The following is a 23,420-nucleotide window of genomic DNA, read 5'->3' as shown; positions in this document are numbered from 1 at the left end:
GCTGATGCAAGAAACCAATTATGGGAATATTATGATACACGTATGAAATGGGGGTATACAAAGAAAAGGGGTGATGATCCTGCGTCACCTCTCATGCTGCGGCGAATGATATGACGACTATCACGCTTACAAAAGGAAGAGAGAGGCAAGGAGAGCACCAAAGGTTGCGGCGCCCGAGGAGACGAACATGGGTGCTGCAGCACCTTTGCTTGTGGCAGCAGTCTGAGAGGCAGTGGACGAGGCCTTGCCAGAGCTGCTGCGAGTAGCGCTAGAGCTACCGCCAGTGCTGCCGCTAGTGGCTGCGGCAGTACCGGTAGGGGTGGAAGGAGTGTAGTTGCCAGCAAGACCAGGACGGTTGCTGTCTTGTTCCTCAAGAACGGTAAGCTCGAGACCATTCAGCTGAGAGCCGTCGTAGTCGTAGACGGTAGCAGGCATGGCAGTGCTAGTGACGGAAACAGTCTTGCCCTTGTTGGCACTGGAAAGACCGCTGCTGATCAAGGCATCGACACCGCTAGGGCGAGGAGGAAGGTCCCAGCTGTTGTAGAAACCGGCACCAGTGATAAGGCTGGGATCACAAGTAGGAGGCTTTTGGCCAGTGGCAGTGCTGTTGGCAGAAGTAAGGAGGTTCTCGTCGAGCTTAGCGTATTGAGTGGCCAGGAAACCGTAGTCTTGAAGGAGATGGATCTCATCAGCAGTAGTAATGTTGACAAGACCATAGTTGTTTGTATCTTCGGAATACTCGTAAACGAGACCACCGGACAGAACGCTCATCTGATCGCCGTAGAGGACAGGAACGTTGGTGAAAGTGCGAGGCTCGACCTTGTTGCATCCGTACTCGGAGAAGAAGACGGGGATGCTGGTGTTACCGAATTGTTGAACGAGCACGTTGTAGCCAGACTGCATGTAAGAGCTGTCTCCACACCTATTGGGAATTTTGTTAGTACTGAATACGCTCTTCAGTCGTTTTTTGTCGAATTTACGGACCACTCATAGTCATTCAGGCCAAAGAAATCAATCTTGGAAGAAGTCGAGTTGGCCAAGTCGCAGCCAAGGTACTCCCAGGTGTCGCTGAGCAGATTAGCGACATCAGCTGCCGAGTAACCAACACCAATATCTCTGGCGACGTTCTTAGCGATGTAGTCCTTCATGTCGCGAGTGACAGCGCGAATGTAGGCGGGAGCGTTGACAGCGCTGTCCTGGTTGATAACCTCGTTACCAGAAAAGAATCCAAGAAGGTTAGGGTAAGGGGCAAACGCCTCAATGATGCTGAAGACATGGGTAAGATATGCGTTGGTGTAAGTGGTCCAGGGTGCGGAGCGGTCGAGGTACGAATTGTCGAATCCATTGTTTACGTCGAGGATCATGTAGATACCAGCAGCGTTGAAGATGGATGCACACTCATCGTGGTTGATGTCGGCAATCAAGTTGTAGACTCTGATGGTGTTGACACCCAAACGCTGCAGAAGGATTGCATCTCTCAAACAAGCCTGAGGGTCACTGAGAGGGTCGCTTGTGGCGGTGACGCCGGATGAGCCGCCGGGCTGGTAGCTGCAGTTGACCGTTAGAGATGCACGTTGACAAATTTGCGTCATTTGGATCTTACTCGACACCAACGATTGAGAAGCGGTTTCCACTCGACTTGGTAATGAAGTTGGCGCCATCGACAGTAAGAGGCTGGACTGCTGCTGCAAAAGATGAGAAAATCGAGACCGCTGCCAGAGCGGCGCCCGAAACAGATGTCTAGATTCAGAGTCAGTAAACGCGTTCTGTCGATTGCGGCACTACGCGCAGAGTGAGATTACCGTCTTCATGATAATGCTGAAGAATGTGAGAAAGTCCAAAAGCGAGCGTGGATGCAAGAATGTAGGAACGAGCGATTATGAGTAGGAAGGTCCCAGCCTCTACTTGTACCAAAGCCAACAGCTCAGCAAACGGTTATCCCAAAACCTTGATATTCTTGAAAAAGTGGGCGTACGAGTGCTTGAAGTACCGTATCCGACTAGCCGCGGCGCCTCTTGGAGAAATGGAGGCCAAGCATCGGGAGATTAGCCATGTCAGTCTTGATAGGTCCCGCTCTATCTCTACATTTCATCCTGAGACAATCTTGTATGAGCCCTACATTCGGATCTCCATCCGCTCCTCTCTTGATATTTGTACAACCGAGGACCTTCCTTCTCTAGATTGTGCCTGGCATGGGATTTGTTTTCCCTCAACGTTCACCACAGGAGAACAAGCCTTTGCGGCTCGCTGCGATACGAAATGTTCGTGTCTGATGTTTAATTTTGGAAGCGTGTCAGGAAAATTCGGTCCGAGCCTCAACTCGGAGGCTATCTACGAGGTCGATCTGTTTTGGAGATCCGGTCGTTGGAGCAGCGAATCACGATGAACCAGTATACTTTTTCGAACGGATAGTTTTACAGTGTGTCACAGCTAAATCCACATGCGGAAATAGTGTAGCGTTAGCGTTACAGAAAGTGGGAGCGGCACAAGTAGAGGGGCGCTGCAGACAAGACAAACGCCTAAAGATCAAGTCGCAATCGTTGCGGTCATTACTCTGGAGGGGTTGCCGCTTGGTGACCATTTGACGTCGACATAAACAAGATATTGATCAAGCTTTAGCACTAAAGTAAGTATGCATGGCATACTAGTATAAACGCTATGCCGCATGCAACTCAAAGATCTCAACGGATGCCCCGATGGACACAAGACGGGTGCCGGCTTGCTTGTGGAGAGCTGTTCCGCTCGCATGTGATTTTGACGTGCCATCATTAGAAATATTGTACTTATGAACTGTTGATAGTCCTTGAAAGCATGACCATGTTACAGTTTTGAGCACAAGAAGGTTTATCTTCTACTATGGTGTTTTTGTCAAGCTCATGAACTCGTCTCGATTGCCTTGTCGAAAGCTGGGCGCCTCGGAAGCCGTCGGCCCACGTCATGCACTCAGCCGTCCAGCCACTATTTGACAGACAGGCGGCATGTCGCAGTTCTCAACCACAAACAACAACTGCATTCCAAGGTAGATCCAACTGCCTACTATCAAACTCTGAAACATATCCTCGGAGGCCTGCACCATGTGTATTGCCCTGCTTACGACTGCCCATCCCGACTATCCGTTCATTTTGTTGAACAACCGCGATGTGAACATGCCCAACACCACCCTGGCCATCTTTTGCCGACTAACATTGTCATGGCTAGGAATTCTTGACTCGTCCGACTGCGAAAGCCGCTTTCTGGCCTTCTCCTAATGATCATGTCCTTGGAGGTCGTGACTTGCAACGCCCTGAGCAAGGCACATGGCTAGGCCTCACCAAGCAGGGTCGTCTGGCTTGTCTTACCAATTACCGCGAGTCTGGCGCACAGATATATGGCACAAAGTCGCGAGGAGGTCTGCCTAAAGCCTTCCTATCATTGCCTCCGCAAAGTACCCAGTCTTCACAGGAGTTTGCACGACACATGGTTGAAGATGTTGGTGTAAGTGATGTCGGCGGCTTCAGTCTCGTCTTTGGTAGGTTGAGTAAGAGGAATATCGGTGCAAAGAATGGAGAAGGGCTTGCAATCATCTCGAATCGCACCGAAGATGCATCGGCGACTACCTGGGTCTGTGGAAAGCCTGGCGAGGTTCAGGGCCTTAGCAATTCGCATTTCGGTGACAGAACATGGCCCAAGGTCGTTGAAGGAGAGAAGCGATTAGAGACCGCAGTTCAGGAGCATGTTGCGGCTGGCTCGAGCAAAGAAGATCTGCTCAATTCCTTCTTTGATATCCTGAGCACAGATACTCTACCTCGTCGCAAGCACGGCCAAGACTGGGAGACATACGTCTATCAACTACGCAACAGCATCTTCATCCCACGGATAGGAGGCGAAGAAGTAGAGCATTCTTCGGCCGATAAAATTGCTGCTGCCGATGTAGGTCACAACGCAAAGACTGATACCGGGGTTTACGGCACCCAGAAGCAGACAATTATTCTCGTCGATCACGATGGGAAGGTCACTTATGTTGAGAAAACACTGTATGACGAAAATGGACATCCAACAGACAACGACATTCAGCGGCATGAGTTTGAGATTGAAGGTTGGAATGACTGAAAGCTCGGCCCTATCGCATCTTGAAACCCACCATCTTTCATCCCTTCACCGAAACCAAAAGAAGACATTGAATCAACTTTGAACAACATCGCAATATCAATGACACTTCAAAGGTCGCCCAGAGCACTCCACGTTTCCACCTCAGCCTGATTCGGGTCCAAGTTCTCCTTATTCTGCTCTTTGCCGATGGAGATACCCAAGCCGACTGCCTTTGGCTTAGAAACATTTCCTGTTAATTTCTTCGGACTCAGACTATGTGGTCTCTTGACAGCAAGCTGATTGTTCTTGTTCTTCTGTTGAGAAAGCAAAAGAGGTGCACTTGGTATTGACTCCACCATGCTTCGATGCTTGCGTGCCTCGAAGTTCTTGCCCTCTGATCCTGAGGTCTCCATGAACACCTTGAGTTTCGAGCGTCGCTGCTTGCTCAGTTTGGGAGACTTGGACGCAGACACATTGCTCTTCGAGGCCGGGACGTAACATTCACGTGCCTTGCCTACCTTCTGCATACTCAACACAGATGCCTCGCCAACATGGCTCTCCTCTTCATCGTCAATGTGGTCATTGTCACCGCTGTACACACTGCGATCATTACTCATGATGGCTTGGGTGGAAGACGAGTCACTCTCGCTATGTTGGTACGCTGCAAGAGTGTTCAAGCTAGAGTTTGAAGGCGCATCGAGGTAGGCTTGCAATTCGCGGATGCCTGCTGTAAGCATGTGCTGGTTGAACATCTGAGTCGAGCGGCCAGAAACGGTGCCCTTATTATCGATCTGTAGGACATCTTTTATCGGTACAGTCCTTGGCGGGATGCCTGACTCTGGACTGGGCTGTGCGGTCATGCTCAAAGCATCTGCATCAGTAGCATTTCCAACCTTCCTGGCTGCCACGAGCAAACGGGCGGGATTGCGTTCCGGTATGGGTGGAGGAGGTGTACTGGGCACTGCCGGGAGAAGGGGCGACAAAGGTGGCCTTGGGTGCGGTGTCGGAGGTCGTGAGAACGGCACTTCGGTCAGGTATCTTGAGGCTACACGGATAGGTGGCGCATCTCGACGATTGATGACTCTCTCTTGTTCCTGTACTGAACGATATTGGGTAGCACCAACCACAAGTCCTGGCTCATCCCGAAGCTCACAGATTGCGTTCCGTCTTCTCCGGTCATACATGGGTAGCCTACCTTCGCTCGCACGCGATCTTGTTTCCATCAACTCAATCTCTTGTCTTGCTTGAGCTCTGGCAGCAGCACTTTTGGTGGCTCGGGCTCTTCGACACAACACGCCCAAGATCAAGGCAAAGGACATGATGAAAGCTGCAACCGAGATTGCGAAGAAGACTATCAATGCTGACCTTCCAACGACTGCATGAGGTGTGCCAATCATCACACTTCGGACGAACAGGATAGCAGAAACCAGCAGTATCGAGCCTGACGCCAGAGCTGAAAGACTGAGTGTTGGTAACGAAGCATCGAGCTGGCGTGCACACTGTCTTTGACGCTGCAGCAAACGAGATTGCTTGTTGTCTGGTCTCTGGACCGGGGCTAGTACGCTTGGGGGTAGTGGAGGCGGTAGAGGTGTCGGTGCTCTGTAGCCAAGTGGAGGCAAGACAGGCTGGGGTCGCTCAGGTGATGGAGGTGTGACTGGGTAAGGAGGATCCGGCATGCCATTTGGCATGGACCTAAGTTGCCATGGTCTAACTCTTTGATGAGCCCATTGGCTCTCATGCTGCTCTGGATATGTGCCACGTCTGGAGAGTCGTCTTCTGTTTCGACGTTGTTCGCTGGATACGGGAAGTGGGCTCGATTTCGAGTGCGGGTGTGCTTGTTGGTCCTGTTGAGGCATCTCTGGTGTCGAGATATCGGGTGCCTCTTCCAAGACTGGTGATGGTCTCTTTCTAGCCATGCTACCTGTTCAACAAGACTTTGTGACTGGAAGAGGAGAAGAAGTATGCAGAAGAGGAGTAATACTTATCCGTCCACTCCCGTTCCATGAGAGGTGTTGGAATTGCGCAACACGATATGAGACCGAGACATCTCTTCCAATGTCCTTTCACAGTCAGGCAAGCAAACATCTCCTCCATCTGGCTGCTTCTCTCAATGTCTTATGGGATCTGGTCAGCCATAAGATCAACAAAGCCCGGTGTCAGTGAGACATTCCACCTTTGTCTCTGCAGCCTCTTGTGGTCTGGAGACCTTTCTGGTTCGCTTTGTTAGTCCCCTTCGAGATATTTTGAGATCTTTCTGGTATGGTCTTCAACTCGATGTGCTTCACGGTGCTATCGACATTCAACGTGCAGTGTCTCGACACACGACATATTGTTCGGCGGTAATTGTGGGGGACGTTTCAAGTCTGGAATTGATGAGGAGCTGTATAAGGTATACCGCAAACAAGAAATAGGGAGAGAGAGGAAAAGATCCTATGATCGTCGACGGAGCAAAAGAAACCATGGAGTGGGAAACATCTTTTCGACCAAATCATCTCGCTGAGACCGACCCAGGGCAGAGTCGAACCCAGCACCTCCGGATTGTATTTACACGGCCAGCGCATGTGCTTTCCAAGAAGGTGTAGAGTCAAAGCAAAAAACATAACTACTACTGACCAGAATCGAACACACGACCAGCAAAATTAGATGCGTTACACCTAATATTCCCGGCTCGTCTTACCTACAAGAGATGTAATTATCGAACAAGTAGGGAACACCGGCTATTCCGCTCAGCCAAACACACCGTACGCATCATCTGGCTGAGTAGGTGAAAGCAAGGGGATTTTTGTGGACTATATAGTCTATCTCAGGGTCGCTCTTGCTTTGTTGTCGCCCACACATTCGTTCTGTACGTGTCTGCTACCTATGAATCTACCAACCTCCTGATTCTATTCACGCACTCGATTTGGAGAGGTTTATCAAGTTGGGCCATAGGACCTAACTCTGTGGTGGAGTAAGATCTGCTTCAATATAAGGCCATAGAGTGGGAGTACGGAAGAGTGAAGTCGGTTGAAGTGAGCGTTCACTTCAGATTCGGATGTCATCTTTAAGCCACCTAAGTTGTTCAGGGGCATATGTAAAGGTCTTGTTACGCTTTTGCTCCCTTTTCGTCTCGACATCTCAGTGTCACTGATGGATTAGGCCATCTCCACGATGCGGCTCAGTGTCTGTCTATGGTTCATGAGCTCCGTCAAGGCGGCATAGCAACCAGACCGGAAAATTCGCTACCATCAACGACGCGTTTCACTCGCACTCGCGGAACTCGCAACTAGTCTTGGCTCTGCGCGTGTCCTATCTTCACCTTAGTCCTGTTCTCTATCCTCCTTGAATACCATTTGCATCACCACATCTCATCATCCCTTGCGCAACATCACCATGCCGTCTCTTAAACAGCTCACCTGCTCCATCGAGCTAGGCAGCACACACACCAAAGTCCCAGAATACGGTAAAGACTACGGCGATGGTCACGTCACCAGCTACATTGCCGTCCCCAGCGAGGAAGTGAACTTTAGCGTTCACCTCACTTCTCATGGTTACATTGCACCTGGCCTTGCCATGTTTGTTTACATGGATGGCCAGTATCAATGCAATCGCAACAGACGTGGTCTCATAGTTCCAGGCAAAGGTGTTAAGAGTGATCAGACCGAGGTTGATTTGCGCGTCAGACAGAAGGAGACGAAGCAACCTGATGGCAGTTTCTTAGGCAGGGATTGGACCTTCCATGGCTTGAACTTGGGTATGAACTTCCTTGATTCCAGAGATGCTTGGAAGCGGTACTGATGAATCATAGTGTCTGCTGACAAGGTCGAGGAGACCGACGATGTGTTTCTCGAGAACTTGGGCACTATTGAGGTCATTGTCTTGCGCTGCAAAGATGCTCCACCTCCCCCACCCAGTGAGCCTGTGAGTAGACAAAGTTCCTCCAGAGCCACAGTCGAGAGTTCTTCACGTTCTGTCAGCAAGTCGACACCCAAGCAGTCCGTACACCAAGAACAGAAGGAGCCATCCAAACCCTCATCATCTAGCCACAAACAGAAAGAACCATCCGCGAAGGCCAAAGCACCTTCCAAACCTGCGTCTGCCAAACCTGCATCCGCAAAACCTGCATCCGTCAAATCCGCAACTGCAAAAGAAAGCTCCTTCGGTGGCCTGTTCGGTCTCTTCGATGGCGCCTCTGATGAACCAGACCATGATGGCATAAACCCCAAGTCCTACTGGAACGACTGGAACAAACGTCCTGTCATGTCCTCGTACCGCCCAGCCAGAGCCCTCTACATTGCTCCTGAAGAATCCATGCCTTTGGTGCCCAAGCAAGCTGCTCGTGCCAAACATGTTGAGCATCAAGTCAAGACAGGCAAAGGAGCACCCTATCTGCATTTGTGTGCTCGCCCTGAGTACTTGGATAGTATGCAGCAGCCATATGCTGTGTTTACATTCAAGTACCGCAGCAAAAAGGTCATTGAGAAGAAGTTCAAGATCGAGATCAAGGAAGAAGGAAAAGCTCTCAAGGCAAAGTTGGCGGATATGTCAAAGGATGAGTTGGCTGATGAGTTGTTCAGACTGCGCGTAAGTTTTACAGCCTCTGTTCGTGTCCGGATCAACACCAGAGTACTGACGAGACACAGATGGCAAGGGAGAACAGTACCAAGAACAAAGCAGCCAGCGTCGCCAAAGCCTCTGCTAAACAAGAGACCAAGAACGAACTCCCCACCCAAAGCAATGCTCATGAAATGCCTACCACAGGCAAAACACCCTCACCAGCGAAGTCAAAACGCTCAAAGCCAGCTTCCGCACCTGCTGCTGCCTGGGATACTACTTGGGATACCCCAGCTCCTGCTGAAGCGACTAAGCCTGCCTCCAAGGTCCCTTCAAAGCCTGCCTCCAAGACTCCCTCGCAAAAGGCTAAAGAGGCACCTGGGTCCTACCCTGAGTCAACCCACAAGACTCCTACCACCAAGGAGCCCTCCAACCATCCCTCGGCCAACAATGCCGAAAAGAGCGCATCCAAGAAGTCAGGCTCGAAGAAATCGAACAAGGATGCAGATGCTGCTGCTGCTGGAAATGCCGATTGGAACACACCAGCTGCCGGTGCAGATGGAGACTGGGGACAACAGGCGCAAGACGCCACCGCCTGGGATACTCCTGCTGCGGGCAATGACGCTTGGGGAGCAGGAGCACAAGCTTCTGGCAGTGTGCAATGGTAAATCTTTCCCCTCCCTCAAACTGCAGCAAAGAAGAAAGAAGAACACGAATGGAGCAAAGCAACAAAAAGTCGAAAATCAAAAAAGATGAGATGAAACAAGGAAGATACGGTTTGCTGACGAGACTTTACGTGGAAAAAGGGGACCTCTACGCATCGCTATCACAATCGTCGGTATTTTTGCTGCCATTGCAATCTCTATTGCTGCATACTATTGGATCAAGGGCTACGTGCTCAAGGCCATCGCTTTGTTCATCTTGCTCAGAACCTGGATCGTGGCTCCTTTCGCTTGGGCTAAGAGGCTTTGGTTCAGCCTGACAGATCTAAGCTGGGTAATTGCTCCTTTTGCTTGGTTGTATGCTTTCGTCAAGAAGGGTTTGATGGCAGTCATAGGACTGGTTTCGAAGTCAAAAGTCGTCAAGCCGAAGTTTATGGAGCTGGATGCTTGGACGGAGTGGTTGAAGAGACCTGAGTGGCTCAAATGGCGTGGAGGCGCGTTGAGAGTTCCAGAGGTCGTCGACAATGGCTTCGAGGTCTTTATGCCTGACGGCATACAGGCTATTGAAGATGTCATCGAGGAGCTTTGAGGGTCGCTTTCGCAGATCCATCCGTCCATTTGCCTGGAAGTTATCGCTGAGATGGTAGCGCCATAGCGAGAAAGTAACGAGGATGTCTTCCGTAAAGTCGTATTGTGTATCCAGTGTCCCCAGTGGCTCTCTTCCATGTTCCCACCTCATTTGTTGTGCACCAAAAAGTTCCTGAACGAGTCCCAGTGGTCGGCGTTCTCGTAACTGGGATTGTTGTCAGTATTTGATCTTCAGGCAACACAAAAACAAGCACCCACATATAAGTCATGGAATGCCTCAAACTGGGCTGCAGCATATCAGGATAGAACCTGAACAGCCACATGACACAGCCCCAACTCAAACTCGCAAACACAGGCCAAGCATGTTTTCTCACAGCTTCTCTGTGTTCATCCGACAAACTCAACAACCCCATACCTCCCCTTCCGCCATACTTGCCTCCTAGCAAAGTATTGTCACCACGAGGTTGAACAGCCAGACTCGCTGCAGCAAGCACCACTCTCGCAGCAACGTAAATGACGATTTGTTGGTTCACACTATTCCTGCTGCGGCCAAAGACATACCAACCACCCGCCAACCCAGCCACAAAACTATCGGCTTTTAACTCTTTACCTCCAGGTCTTATACTCTTTTGCAACAGCATGAATGCTTTGTAGATGAATGCAAAGGTGGCTAGGTTTTTGGCATGCTGGCGTGTTGCTTTCAGGATTGCGGAGATCTTTTGAGGGAGGGGACCGGAGCGGAAGAGAAGGATCATGACCAGCGCGTGCGGGAAACGGACTTTTGTGCCGTAGACGAGGCCATTGCGGATGGCTTTTAGGAGGGTGAGGGGAGCGTGGTAGGAAGGGTCGAGGATGATGCGTTCGGCTGCTGCCTTTGTGAGAGTGTCAGTAGAATGCAAGTGTAGTGATCTGGGCAGTAGCAGACCTGTAGGGTAGAGATGTCCATCTTGGTGGTTGTGTCGCGTGAGGATGCGAGGAGTGCTGGTTGCGGTACGAGAGATGCTATGGTCCTTGCTGATCTCGAGTTGCAGAGATCAAGTTGACAAGGTAGGAAGGTGCAGTAGGTTTTCCAAGCAAAAGAAGATCATCGTTCCTTCCAAATATTCCATGTGCCCTGTGACATCTCATGGGCCAGCCGAGGGGACCACAGCCGGCTCTAAAACATTCCAATAGCCTCGGCACACCCATGCTACCCCAGACTGTTAGAACCGTAGACTGGTGGGACACGGTCCTTGGCGACATGACGTCGATTGTTGCATCTTGCATGTGATTGTATAAACTCTTAGTGCCTCGAAGTTCTTCTCTTCACGATTATGCAGGACTGCATCCCCGTGTGCTAAACACAGTCACAGCGTCGCTATAGAAAAGGAACAATACTTTCGTGAAGAATGTGGCTTCTACAGAGAGGGCCCGACTGAAGACTACCTCATTGGATAGCAATTATATTCAAATTACCACTGTGCATTTTGATAGCTACACTGTGACTATCTCTAGCACCCGGGGAGGTGAAATCGATTAGAGAATTTGCTATTGCTACTCGAAATTATACGGGCTATCTTGTCTCTGATCAACTCCTGCGTTGGGAAGTGCCTTCATTTCGCCAGATTCTCTCTTTCGCATGGCCAAAAACTGTTCTCATTGCATTTGCGAGGAAAACTCGATAAAGGTAATAACTCCAGTGTGTGGTCAGGGATCCAAATGCAGCCGCTCAGACTGCCCCGCCTCTCTCCAAGCTTGCAGGTCATTCCTTCGTCTACCAAAGATAGAAGAAACGAGAAAGAAATGGAAAACCAAAAGAAATGAAAGAAAGAGATTGGTCGATTCTGGTAACCAAGAGGACGACCCTGTTCTTCAATCAAGAATTCTTGAGGGAAAAATAGAGCTAAATGGTTATCTGCAAGCCAGATAACTCTTCTCGACTGTTGTCCAGACTATTCAGATGCAAGGATGTAGAGTGTGAAATCTTGCAACGCAGAATAATACTTGGGAGAGCGTGCCCTGTTTTTTTTGTCGTGAGCGACAAGAGCAACTACTTTTCATCATCGCTGTAGTGAGCTTGATCACCATCCTCGTCAGACTGGTCGCTCTCGTTGTCACTCTCTTCAGGCTCTTTGTGGTCGTGTGGCATTTCGTCATCGGTCACAACGTACTCTTGAATTGCCTCAGGGATCTCACCAGTGTAGTCCTCGAATCTGTCCATGGTGATGTGATCGAAGGTCATCTTTTCATGAATTTTGAGAATCTTTCTTGCGGCTTCTCCATAGTAGTTCTTGTCCTTCTTGACCTTGTTTCTCTCCGCTTGGCATTCTCTGCGTGCTGCATTGAAAAGAGGAATCAGGTCATTCTTGATCCAGGCGATGATCAGCCTGAGATACATGTAATCGAGGAAGCGGCCATCTCTGCGCATGACAATCATGTTGCCTTCAGATCCACGCCACTCAGACATCACCTTTCCCCAGTTCTTTGCACCCTTTTCGCAAGGGATCATGAGAAGATCTGCCGCATCATTGGTGATGTCAAGTCCAGATTCGGTTGAGGTAGCAAAAAGGAGAAGAGGGATGCCCAGGATCTTAGAGAGTGGGGAGAAGTAGAGCCAAACACCCGAAAAGATTGCGTCGGGCCTGAAGTTCATCAGCTTGCTTTGCTCGATTGGCGGCTTCTGAGTGAGTCCGTTGCAGTTGAGTTTCACGACGATGTTCTCACGGCCAGGATTTTCTTTTCCTTGTAAGTAGTTGACAATAGCCTTAAGATCGGTTGTGTCCAGGTCAATACATCTCTCGGGCTCCAATTCATCTGCGTCATAATCCGGCTCCAGAACTCCGTAGGCGACGATGGGGCCCATGAGGTTGGTAGTGGCTCCCTTGGTTATATCGTAAACGGAATCGTTGAACTTAGCATCGCTTTGGCGACAGCTCCCGCGCACCACCAAGTGCACGAGAAAGATAGTGTGATGCAGTTCCTTGTCATTCACCGAGTTCTTCGAGAAGTCAACGCGAGTCCATGCGGGATCACCGGGGCCCAACAGTTTCTCGCTCTCCCAATCAGGTTGTTCGTAGTCCTCTCCGAATATCAGTGGTAGCCACTTGAACTTGGGATGCTCTCCAAGAGGGGTATCGAAGTAGATCACACGTCTCATATCGCGAGAGGGGCGGTCGCCAAGTTCGCTGAACTGCTTACAAACAGTCCAATGCATCTCCCAGTCTTGCTTCTGATGAGCATGAGAGCAATAGCGAATGTTCTTGCAGCCAGAACAGAGCGTGCCTGGGCGTGGACAGACAGCGCACAGGTTGTCCATGGTGACTGATGGAGGTGTGGAGTTCATGTCGAAGGTGTGATAGAAAGACTTGAGGAGAGCTGCGAGAGGAGAGCTGAGCGTGTCTGGTCTCTGGCCAAGTGTGAATTCTGATACACTGGTTTAACTTTGCAAAGATCTTTATATAGAATGATTTACTTACGTGTCTCTACAGTCCTTGATGGAGAAAGAGGTGAGCAACAGCTTTTAAAATCGAAGACTTGCGAGTCGAAAGCGACGCGCCTCAACCTCAGCCTAGGGCAGAGTTGCAACCAAGTAGTGTGAGTGCTCTGTTGTTGTGTTGGATTGCAGTATTATGTTGTGTTGGTGTAGTGGATGTTGTTGTGTCGAGTTGAGGTAAGGATTGGATGATGGTAAGAGAGGCTGGAAGTGGAAGAGGGAGAAGCAGAGTAGATATAGGAAGGTGTGAGAACTGGGATCAAGTGTTGGGAGGTGAGGTGAAAGAAGTGAGCTACAGTGAGAGAGGGTCGCTGCGGCGCAATGGAGCAAGCGAGTGTAGGATGTGAGTAGGGAAGTAACTTTCGAAGGAGAAAGAAATCGGAGTGAGGGTCCGACGCAGAATTGACAAACAAAAGATTGTTAAAACGGGGGTATCAAACTATCACTTTTTCACTCCTCTCCAATGCATTTATTCTTGACTTGCCTCACAGCCAGCCATGTTCTCTCCAAACCTTTCCGCCAAGAAGCCACCTTAGTTGTTGGTGTTGAATCTGCACAAGTCAGCCGCCTGTCCTCCTCTTCCACATCTCTCACGAAAGCACACTTACTTGTAATCACACTTGGGACATCTGTAGAAAATCGTACTTCCTTCATCCGCACCTCTCAATTGCACATCTCTGAATCTCATCTCAGGGTTGGCGCATTGAGGGCATGCTGTAGTCGTCATGGCCCAAGTCTCGCGGTCTTCAGCAGACAAGACTTGGATCTCTGAGCGGGCATCGCGGAGGCGCGAAGGGAATGCTGTGGGTGCTGATTCGGTGGTGATGGATGTGGGCCACTTGTCTGTGGGAAGAGATTAGGTTAGAATAAGAAAGATTGGAGCAAAACATGTTTCTGGAGATTATAGTTCCTGGAGATCTTGGGCATGGGACAGAAACAGTGTGGCTTCTTGCTCTTTCGTGACATTCATGAACGCTAGATGAGAGAGAAAAGAAAAATCGACCTACTCTTGTTTCTCTTGCCGCAGACATCACAGTCGATGTTAGCTTGCGAAGCGGGGCATCGCTCCAGAAGGCCACCGCAATCGTTGCAGAAAAGAAGTGCTCCAACCAAAGACATGTTGTGATATGGAAAATGATATTGAGATAAAATGATGGATGATGGTCGAGAAAGAGTTATGGAAGAAAAAATTCTTGGTACGGGGTTGCATAAGCGTGCATAATCACGTGCTGCATAACTTGCGAGTCTGGACCTTCCGGATTGTCTTCACCTCTCTCTACTGCGATTTATTGAGTGGTGTCATTGGATTCGAAAAAGTAATCGCTTTTGTCTTCAAAGTAATAGCTATTAACTATGAAAAATGTGTTGAAAGCCACGACCTTGTGTGTGTGCTTAGAATGCAATCCATCCAACCGAGAACAACAAAGCGCCGACCCAATGCAATAGCAATATCAAAATAGCATCGACAAGAGAGGAAGCGCACAACCTCTAGAACGCCCAACTACCCCTTCTAGCTCCAGTGCCCCAGTTGCCACCAAGACCTATGCCCGTTGAGCCAGTCTTGACCATATTCTTTTCCTGGCGTGCCCATTCGCGAATGTATCTCTTGAGCGCTGTCCATCTGGCACAGCCGCCCTCCTCAAGCAACTGATCTGAACCGTCGCCTCTGCCTTCGAAGTCCTCGCCCAAACGGATGTACCCACGAGGCATCTTCTTAGCAATCTCATCGTCATGTCGAAGATCAGAAATGGGCATGTGGCTAATCTTGCACAATTCCTCATCGTAAGCTCGAGCAATAGTTGGATAGCCCAGAGAGAGATAGTTGTAAACTTGCGTGACAAATGAGTCAGGGAATTCGCGCTCCATGACCTCGTCCAGATCTTGATCTTCGCTTAGGATGATGTCGATTTTAGCAAAGTCAACATTATCTGGAGGCGTCTGAGGCGTTTTGGGGAGTATGGTTGATGGAGGCAGGCTGAAACCAGACTCGAACGGATTCGGCGGCTCAACAGCAGGTGTCATAAGACCAGTTTGGGTGCCAGATGTTGGAGGAGCAAGGCCATTTTCGCCAGACTTGCGATCGTCAACACAGAAGCCTCCCCAAAGTCCACCACCACTCTGCGAAGTCGTACTCTTCTGACTGTATATGGTGTGCTGGCTTTTTTGTACTGTCTTCTGATGTTCAGATGGATCTCTCGATGTCTTCTTACCACCCCAAAGTCCTTCTGGTGAGACTTCTGTCTGAGACTGCTCAGTCAAGTAACACATCTGACTACGCAATTGATTTGATCCCTGTGTTACGTCGAAACGTGCAGGTTCGGGAGAGGCCGAGCGAGGGAATGTCAGATCATTACCAAGCATAGGTGGGCGTGCTCTGTCTCGCATTGCTCGTGCCTCGCTATCAGGATAATTGGAGCCAGCAAAGTCGTGACCAGCAGGGTTCCACCATGGTGAAGGCTTGACAGAAGACTTTCTCCTTGTTGTACCAGCAGCCTTGCGTTCTTGCTCCATCTCTTCAAAGTGTTGGTGCATCTCACGAACCTCATAAGTTCCGTGCGTTGAGCCACGACCATGTGGTGTACGGACGTTCATCATGAAATCGTCGTCATCGTGACCCTCCCATGTCGCGGGCCGGTCGTCCATTTCCTCATCTTCACTCTCGCCATCCATGAAATGTGCTACAGGCTCGTGAATGTCAGAGTTGGGGAAGGCTGCCAGCGCTTGTTCTTGGAGCTTCGCCTGAGCCTTTCTCCCCTCGAGTTCGAGGAGATAGCGGCTGAAGGTTTCATCAACACTCTCTCGAATCCTCGTAGCATGCTTGTATGCAGGATTTATTGGTTCCATGGCTGCTCCAAGCGAGAAGTCGTTGGATGAAGGGCTGGTAGATAGACTTGGTGGCGCACTGGGTTCACTCTCGGAGCTTTCGATGGTCTCGAGTTCGGGCATACGGAACGAGTGACTGCGAGCGGAATCGGATCGTTCTTTTCGGCGAGCGAAGGGCATGACGAATCGTGGGTATTCGGTAGGTGAAGTTGTGTTTTCGCGGTTGGCAATAGTAATTTGCTGACCTATGTTGTTGTATGCAACTCTGCTCTCCTCTCCGGGTGTGATGTCAGTTCTATGGTTTGCAGACCATGAAGGTTTCTCGTCTGAGTTCTTTCGAGAGCGGCTCGATGTGTCAATGAGCTGTGGAGCAAATCTACGTTTTGGCTTCTCGGCGGGAGCATCTTGAGGCTGCGACGAAGGAGACACTGCTTCTTCGTTCGGCGGAGATTTTGTTTGAGGGGATTTCGATGCAGGAGATTTTGTTGCAGGAGACTTGGATTGAGGCGACTTTGACTTTGCACGGTTGCTGTTTGATGTCATCTCAATTGGTTGTGGTAGAAGGCGTGACTTGGGCTTGTCTGCTGGTGGATCCGACTGTCGATTCGTCTTGGTGCTTGTCTCGACAGGCTCTGGAGCGAATTTCCTAGCGGGTTGTGATGGCGCTTGATCTTTGTCTTTGCTGCTCTTCACACTGGTCTCGACTGGTTCTGGTGCGAATCTTCTAGCAGGCTGTTGTGGCTGTTGTGTATCTCTTGAGCTCTTTGTGCTAGTCTCGACGGGTGTTGGACTAAAACGCCTCGGTGGGGACTGATTGACACCTCGGCCATTTGTGTTGCTATCCTTGCTGCTTCGTGTTGTGGTCTCGGCCGGCTGGACATTGAACTTTCGCGGAGCGGCGTTCTCTCCAGTTTGTGCTGTCTGACGGTTTGACTTGGAGGATGTCTCGACAGGAGTCGGATCGAACCGGCGACGTGGCTGCTCGGATGACATGATGGAATGTGTGGGCGGAATGTGCTTGATCGAAGCAGGCTGGATATTTCAGATGAGGGTATTACCTCATAACCCTGATTTAATGTGGTGATGGCACCGAAGGGGACGTGTTGCAAACTAATTCAGGTCGTCCTGAGTGGCCTGGCTGAGTAGACGTCGTGGAGGCTTCGACCAGAGATTGATAGTGAAAGGGGCAATGCTCGCACGATAGGACAAGCAATTAACGAGTGCTACAGACTATTTTAGTTGGACTGATTCGGGTGAGACGACGAGGAGACACGGCATACTCTGGTTGTAAGGTACGGGCTGTTGGATATGTCCGGTACGTCGGCTGAGTGCGTTGCGGCAGGCGTGGAGATGGAGGAGTAGGCGGGGGACCGGAGGTGAATTATGCAGAGTAACCAAGAATACCAAGAATACGAATGTCTAATCGCTTGAATGTCGTAGAAGTCGTGGAAGTGAAGGAGAAACAATGAGAATCCTTGACCGCTGGAACGAGAAGGCAGACTCGACCTTGCAGCGTGATGACCACAGAGCAGGAGATCGGCGGCTGGAGAAGATCGGGTTTACCGGCGCAATACGTACGCTGCTGCAAAAGCAACCAACTGACAATCGACACTTGGTCTGCCTTGAGACCTGCCGACGAGAAACCAAAATGCACAAACAGAGCAGAAAGAATGCGAAAAGCAGACAGGAGAGAGAAATATTGTACAACGGTACGGTACCTTGGACACCGCCTCTACCCATCGCGCATCCCCAATATAAGCTTGCCCATCCACAGCCATCTGATTATGCTCGAATCCATCCATGTCCCGTCGCCGCCCGAACCACAAACCGCTTTCGTCAAGGGCGTCGAAGCGTTTCCTTTAGCCTGGCCTTGCCAAGCCCAACACTCGCCCACGTCTCCAGATTATCCATGGCTGGACCACTGGCACTGCATATTGTATCCGAGTCCCCACGACCGCATCCTTCACACTGTCAACATCGAAAGAGCTGAAGAAACACTGCATAGAGCCAATCTCTACGCGCAGGTGGTACAGGTTTCACATTCTCCTGTCAATAATCTTTTCCTTATCTCAACTCTCTTCTCTTGTCTCAATAATCATGCACGCACCCATAAAGCTTCCCCAACTCGGTCTTGCCGCTATTGGTTTTCTTGGTTGCCTTTTTTACTCCACAATCTCAGCGAGCGAAGCTCAACGGTCGCGGTACAGCTGCAGTGTGCAGAGACAGCGCAAAATTCTAGCCCCTGTGCGTGCTGCTGATGAGCTGAAGATCATTCGCTTCCCGACCTCGACACATCAAGTTGGGGGATGCTGCATATCTTTACGAATTCGAGATGTGTCTGCAAGACCAGACCTTGATAAGCATGTGTCTCTTGATATTTCCAGTGGTTCCAGCTGAAGGCCTAATTGCCGTCGATGACTTTTTGTTGTTGTTGCAACCTCTAATCTTGCGGGTGTGGCTTTGCGGCGCAAAGTTGACAGTCAACTCTCGTGCATATCTGATGTGAGCGCGGAGCACTTGAACACTCCATGTGATCGAAAAGAGATTGGAAAGCGATCATCAGCTGTATGCCCGTTGCGACAGCACAAGAGATCGAGTCACTGTGCATCATACTTCATTTTACATTGGGAGTTTGTGTTTACAGACATTCAAAATATAGCCTGTTGTTGTGCATCTGGATTTTTTCATATGCTAATTGACGGACAACACTTTTTGACATTTACCTACTCAGGGCAATGTCATCGATTCTCAAAATCATCTTGACAGTCTCAGCAGCCAATTCAATGGCGCTGGTGCTGACCAAAAGAGGCTGCATGACACCCTCACCACTTTCTCCAGCATTGCCACCAACCTCTCCACCCATGACACCAACACCTCCACGCTTGATACTGACGCCGACATTCGTCTCGCCATTTGCGTGTCGTGATCGGAGTTCTGTGACAACCTTGATGGAGTTGAGACCAGCGTTTTCTGCTAGAGTGATGGGAACAACTTCGAGTGCTTCGGCAAAGGCCTTGAAGCAAATGTTGTCTGGGTAAGATGAGGTGAGGGCGAGTCTGGAGAGCGAATGTGAGACAGCCATTTCCGGTGAACCACCACCAGGAAGGAGGGCCTTATTCTTTACCAAACAGCGCAACACACACTGTGCGTCGTGCAAACTTCTCTCGGCCTCATCCAGAATGAGGGGGTTGGCACCTCTGCAGATGATGCTGACGGTCTTGGGGGCGGAGGGACCTGTTGACTTGATACCAGTAACCTTGGTGATGCGCGAGCCGAGCGATGAGACCTCCTCAATAAGGTCTGCGCTGGCAAGCTTGTCCTCGGTGAAGGAGTCGATGTCTGCAATAGGCTTGCAACCAGTGCTCTAGGAGCAGATTAGTATACCTCATTTCGGTAAAATATGCTTGAAAAATGTCGTACCTTGCAGATGAATTCGACCTCGTCTCTCTCAATGTCCTTGACACACATGATTCCAAGCTTGGCGAGGAAATGCAGAGATAGGTCGTTGACAGCGTCTCTGAGAATGGATTTTTGAATCAAGAGGACATTGCACTTTGCCTTCTTGATCTTCTTGACCATGTTGAGCAAGTATGTTCTCTCCTCTTTCAAAATCTTGTCCATCTGCCTGTAGTCGTTGACAACGATTTGGTTCTCCATGTCGGGTTTCGGTGGGCTGAGTTGGAACTGGATAAGAGCAATTCTGGCCTTCTCGATTCTGGTAGGACCGCCACCGCTCTTGACAACCTGCTGGTTAAGGACCAGACCGTCAACCATCTCACTGTCATCGATAACACCACCAGGCTTCTTGAGAATGCGAATGTTCTTCAGATCAACGTTGTCGGCGGTCTTGGGATCGATGACCTTCAGGACAGAGTCGACAGCCATAGGAGCGAGCTTGGGTTCTTGTGAGACAATCTTTGAGGAGAGCGAAGTGGAAGCGGCCTTGAGGAGAGTCTGTCTGTCGGAGAGGTTGATGGGGATGGAGATGTTGGTCAGGACTTCGACGGCGTGCTTTGCGGCGCGTTGGAACGAGTCGGAGATGACAGTGGGGTGGAGACCCTTTTGCAGTAGGCGCTCGGAAGCACCAAGGAGAGATCCAGCAATAACAACGACTGAGGTAGTTCCATCACCAGCTTCAATGTCTTGGGCGTTTGCGAGGTCGACGAGCATCTTTGCAGCGGGGTGCATGACGGCCATGTCGCGCAACATGGTGTTGCCATCGTTGGTCTGGCCCAGTGTATCAGTGCTTGTTCGAGGTTTGTCGAAGTGATATTCGGTCTTGTCTTACGATGATGGTTTCGCCCTTTCCGGTTTGGATCTGTTGGCGTATGTTAGCTGGTTGCGCAAGAAATGAAGAGAACTTCTTGTTCGTACCATCTTGTCCATACCCCTAGGACCAAGCGACTAGTATATTGTTGTCAATGAGAGTCCAGATATGGTCATGTCGGCAGCTAGCTTACAGTACGAATGGCATCGGAAACGGCTAGACAGAGTCAGTACACAGTCTCAAGGGGAGCTAGATAGCATGACATACCTCTGGCAGCAACAATGTTGGCAGTGCGCACAGCCTGGGGCTTCTCCTTGTCCTAGTCGACATTAGCATGGATAGGAGAGCTAGAATGTTTATAGGCCAGTTCGCACCTTGAAGGCGGCGTTGCCAGCGTTGGGGGCCGCGGTTTGGGTCGACATGGTCTCTGCTGCGTATGCTGGGATTATGCGACGAGCAAGAGACGGCTTGAGCGAGAAACAAGCACGGGATACGGGACTGCTAGAGTATTGAGCTCGTCGTTGATATTAATTTTCGAGCGTCCAGCGTCGGCGTCGGCGAAGGCTGCCAAGCAAAGCGTCTTCTGGAGCTGTTGCTGGCAGGCCTCCGTCATGTTGCGGCGACCCGGCGAGAGCTTCATCGCCCTTCCATCGCTGTTCTGAACCACAACTCTCTCACACGACATCTTCCATCGCCCATATCTCGCTCCATCTCTCACTTCTCTGGACGGTCGAACCACTTTCTATCCACCCGCAATCTGTCCTCTGTCCACATCACCAACCGCCGCTTCACTCCCGCATTCGTCATCAACACCTAATCCACCACCGCCGCCATGCCCAGTGCCACGGGTCAGAACTGGGAAAAGTACCAGAAGAAGTTTGCCGATGACGAGGTTGAGGAGAAGAAGATCACTCCTTTGACCGATGAGGATATCCAGGTGCTGAAGACATATGGCGCCGCTCCCTATGCCGCCGCCCTCAAGAAGCTCGAGAAGGAGATCAAGGATCGTCAAACAAGTGTCAACGAGAAGATTGGTGTCAAGGTATCATCATACGCTACCCCGTATCTATCTCGCCTTCCATACTGATACCCTCGCAGGAATCAGACACTGGTCTCGCCCCTCCGCATCTCTGGGATATCGCCGCCGACAGACAACGCATGTCAGAAGAACAGCCACTGCAAGTCGCCCGTTGCACGAAGATCATTGCCGATGAGAACGAGGAGAAGAGCAAATATGTCATCAACGTCAAGCAAATAGCAAAATTCGTTGTCAACCTTGGTGAACGTGTTTCTCCTACCGATATCGAGGAGGGCATGAGAGTAGGGTGAGTCGAGTCTTCGTATGTCTGCACCCAAACTTCACTAACAATGCTTTCAGTGTCGACCGCAACAAGTACCAGATCATGCTCCCCCTGCCACCCAAGATCGATCCCTCGGTCACCATGATGACCGTCGAAGACAAGCCTGACGTTACCTATGGCGATGTCGGTGGTTGCAAGGAGCAGATTGAGAAGCTGCGTGAAGTCGTCGAAATGCCCCTGCTGTCACCAGAGCGCTTCGTTCATCTCGGTATTGACCCTCCCAAGGGTGCTCTTCTCTATGGTCCTCCTGGAACTGGTAAAACTCTCTGCGCGAGAGCCGTCGCAAACCGAACAGACGCTACCTTCATCCGTGTCATCGGTTCAGAGTTGGTGCAAAAGTACGTTGGCGAGGGTGCTCGCATGGTCCGTGAGCTTTTCGAGATGGCCCGTACAAAGAAGGCTTGTATCATTTTCTTCGACGAAATTGATGCTGTCGGTGGTGCTCGTTTCGATGATGGCGCTGGTGGTGACAACGAGGTACAACGTACCATGCTTGAGCTCATCACCCAACTCGATGGTTTCGATGCTCGTGGAAACATCAAGGTCATGTTCGCTACCAACCGTCCTTCTACTCTTGACCCTGCGCTCATGCGTCCCGGACGTATCGATCGTAAGATCGAGTTCGCTCTGCCCGACATGGAGGGTCGTGCCAACATTTTGCGCATTCACGCAAAGAGTATGAGTGTGGAGCGTGACATTAGATGGGAGCTCATTTCTCGTCTATGCCCCAACGCAACTGGTGCTGAGCTGCGATCCGTGGCGACTGAGGCCGGTATGTTCGCCATTCGTGCCCGCAGAAAGGTCGCTACCGAGAAGGACTTCCTCAGCGCTGTCGAGAAGGTCATTCGTGGTGGTCTCAAGTTCAACTCCACTGCCGCCTACGCACAATACAACTAGAGCAAGGACAAGCACCATCGGTTTTGCTCATTATCACGATCTCATCATACTAACACACTATGCAACATCATGTCATGGTTGTAATTTTATTTATTCAGGGACCACTTTACAGGAGGTTCCAAACAGCCCGGCGCATTTGACAGGGCTCTTTCATGCATCGGCTGACACGAAGGCGTTCCGGGAAGAAGAGGCAGGGTGTAGTAGAATAACCTTGACACCAAATGCAATTGTCCAAAAACATGAACTCGTTACTACCAACTTGTCGAACATGATCACAGCATTAACGTCACATAGACTCGACTTTCCTTACTCAGGAGCTGGCAAACATGATATCTGAATGCTAAATAAGGAAGCAGCGACTGCTGTCTCTTCGGCAAGAATCAAGAGCCACTTACCTCGCTGATCTCAACAACAGGAAATCTCTGTCTTCGTTCGCTTCCACGCTCCAAACATCATTCCTTGCTGATTTCATCAGAGGGTGTCTGACTCGAGGTTTGAATTGCTCGGACAGGGCAGCCCCAAATCCATTGTCCAAGACGTTCATGAATACAACAAGGACATGAAGCTTCTCCTCGCTCATTCCGCCGTATCGTTTGTACTAGCTCAATACAGAACCAACATACCGCCCTGCTTGGTGCCTTGAAGCCTTCCTCCCCTGAAATCACCACTTCTGCTAACTCCTTACAGTCAGCATGCATGTCACCTTATCCCAATCCACACTCATCGTTGACATGCTCGTCAAACTGGAC

The 23,420-nt window shown here is 50.3% G+C and overlaps 10 protein-coding genes across 10 annotated transcripts; 3 read left to right on the top strand and 7 right to left on the bottom strand.

Moving 5' to 3' along the window:
* Positions 1–126: 126 nt before the first annotated feature.
* M437DRAFT_83149 (beta-glucanosyltransferase gel2) lies at positions 127–1,811 on the bottom strand (the record flags this gene model as incomplete). The annotated part of the gene is made up of 4 exons (XM_041027877.1): positions 127–922; positions 985–1,548; positions 1,604–1,740; positions 1,803–1,811. The coding sequence occupies 4 exons, from the start codon at positions 1,809–1,811 to the stop codon at positions 127–129; spliced, it is 1,506 nt and encodes a 501-aa protein (XP_040881226.1).
* A 1,263-nt stretch (positions 1,812–3,074) lies between these two features.
* Positions 3,075–4,089, top strand: M437DRAFT_45194 (DUF833-domain-containing protein; the record flags this gene model as incomplete). The annotated part of the gene is made up of 2 exons (XM_041021036.1): positions 3,075–3,140; positions 3,199–4,089. The coding sequence occupies 2 exons, from the start codon at positions 3,075–3,077 to the stop codon at positions 4,087–4,089; spliced, it is 957 nt and encodes a 318-aa protein (XP_040881225.1).
* Positions 4,090–4,196: 107 nt separating this feature from the next.
* Positions 4,197–5,984, bottom strand: M437DRAFT_44908 (uncharacterized protein; the record flags this gene model as incomplete). Its single annotated transcript, XM_041020990.1, has 1 exon — positions 4,197–5,984. The coding sequence occupies one exon, from the start codon at positions 5,982–5,984 to the stop codon at positions 4,197–4,199; it is 1,788 nt and encodes a 595-aa protein (XP_040881224.1).
* Positions 5,985–7,440: 1,456 nt separating this feature from the next.
* M437DRAFT_83146 (uncharacterized protein) lies at positions 7,441–9,852 on the top strand (the record flags this gene model as incomplete). Its single annotated transcript, XM_041027876.1, has 4 exons — positions 7,441–7,801; positions 7,856–8,631; positions 8,691–9,265; positions 9,408–9,852. The coding sequence occupies 4 exons, from the start codon at positions 7,441–7,443 to the stop codon at positions 9,850–9,852; spliced, it is 2,157 nt and encodes a 718-aa protein (XP_040881223.1).
* Positions 9,853–9,998: 146 nt separating this feature from the next.
* M437DRAFT_74038 (peroxisomal membrane protein 4) lies at positions 9,999–10,797 on the bottom strand (the record flags this gene model as incomplete). The annotated part of the gene is made up of 3 exons (XM_041026165.1): positions 9,999–10,056; positions 10,110–10,723; positions 10,777–10,797. The coding sequence occupies 3 exons, from the start codon at positions 10,795–10,797 to the stop codon at positions 9,999–10,001; spliced, it is 693 nt and encodes a 230-aa protein (XP_040881222.1).
* A 1,083-nt stretch (positions 10,798–11,880) lies between these two features.
* Positions 11,881–13,173, bottom strand: M437DRAFT_83144 (uncharacterized protein; the record flags this gene model as incomplete). Its single annotated transcript, XM_041027875.1, has 1 exon — positions 11,881–13,173. The coding sequence occupies one exon, from the start codon at positions 13,171–13,173 to the stop codon at positions 11,881–11,883; it is 1,293 nt and encodes a 430-aa protein (XP_040881221.1).
* A 682-nt stretch (positions 13,174–13,855) lies between these two features.
* On the bottom strand, positions 13,856–14,442 carry M437DRAFT_74037 (DNA-directed RNA polymerase I polypeptide; the record flags this gene model as incomplete). Its single annotated transcript, XM_041026164.1, has 3 exons — positions 13,856–13,874; positions 13,932–14,166; positions 14,331–14,442. 3 exons carry the CDS (start codon positions 14,440–14,442, stop codon positions 13,856–13,858), a joined length of 366 nt encoding a protein of 121 aa, XP_040881220.1.
* Positions 14,443–14,811: 369 nt separating this feature from the next.
* On the bottom strand, positions 14,812–17,139 carry M437DRAFT_83142 (uncharacterized protein; the record flags this gene model as incomplete). The annotated part of the gene is made up of 1 exon (XM_041027874.1): positions 14,812–17,139. The coding sequence occupies one exon, from the start codon at positions 17,137–17,139 to the stop codon at positions 14,812–14,814; it is 2,328 nt and encodes a 775-aa protein (XP_040881219.1).
* Positions 17,140–18,865: 1,726 nt separating this feature from the next.
* On the bottom strand, positions 18,866–20,835 carry M437DRAFT_44675 (t-complex protein 1 subunit delta; the record flags this gene model as incomplete). The annotated part of the gene is made up of 7 exons (XM_041020944.1): positions 18,866–19,510; positions 19,567–20,373; positions 20,435–20,464; positions 20,521–20,550; positions 20,607–20,629; positions 20,681–20,732; positions 20,788–20,835. The coding sequence occupies 7 exons, from the start codon at positions 20,833–20,835 to the stop codon at positions 18,866–18,868; spliced, it is 1,635 nt and encodes a 544-aa protein (XP_040881218.1).
* Positions 20,836–21,245: 410 nt separating this feature from the next.
* Positions 21,246–22,671, top strand: M437DRAFT_74033 (26S proteasome subunit P45; the record flags this gene model as incomplete). Its single annotated transcript, XM_041026163.1, has 3 exons — positions 21,246–21,455; positions 21,512–21,738; positions 21,792–22,671. The coding sequence occupies 3 exons, from the start codon at positions 21,246–21,248 to the stop codon at positions 22,669–22,671; spliced, it is 1,317 nt and encodes a 438-aa protein (XP_040881217.1).
* Positions 22,672–23,420: the final 749 nt, after the last annotated feature.

This window comes from Aureobasidium melanogenum (genome assembly GCF_000721775.1).
Source record: "Aureobasidium melanogenum CBS 110374 unplaced genomic scaffold scaffold_6, whole genome shotgun sequence".
Taxonomy (NCBI): Eukaryota; Fungi; Ascomycota; class Dothideomycetes; order Dothideales; family Saccotheciaceae; genus Aureobasidium; species Aureobasidium melanogenum.
Note: the sequence above shows the minus strand (reverse complement) of the source record. Positions and strands in the feature narration are given on the sequence as shown.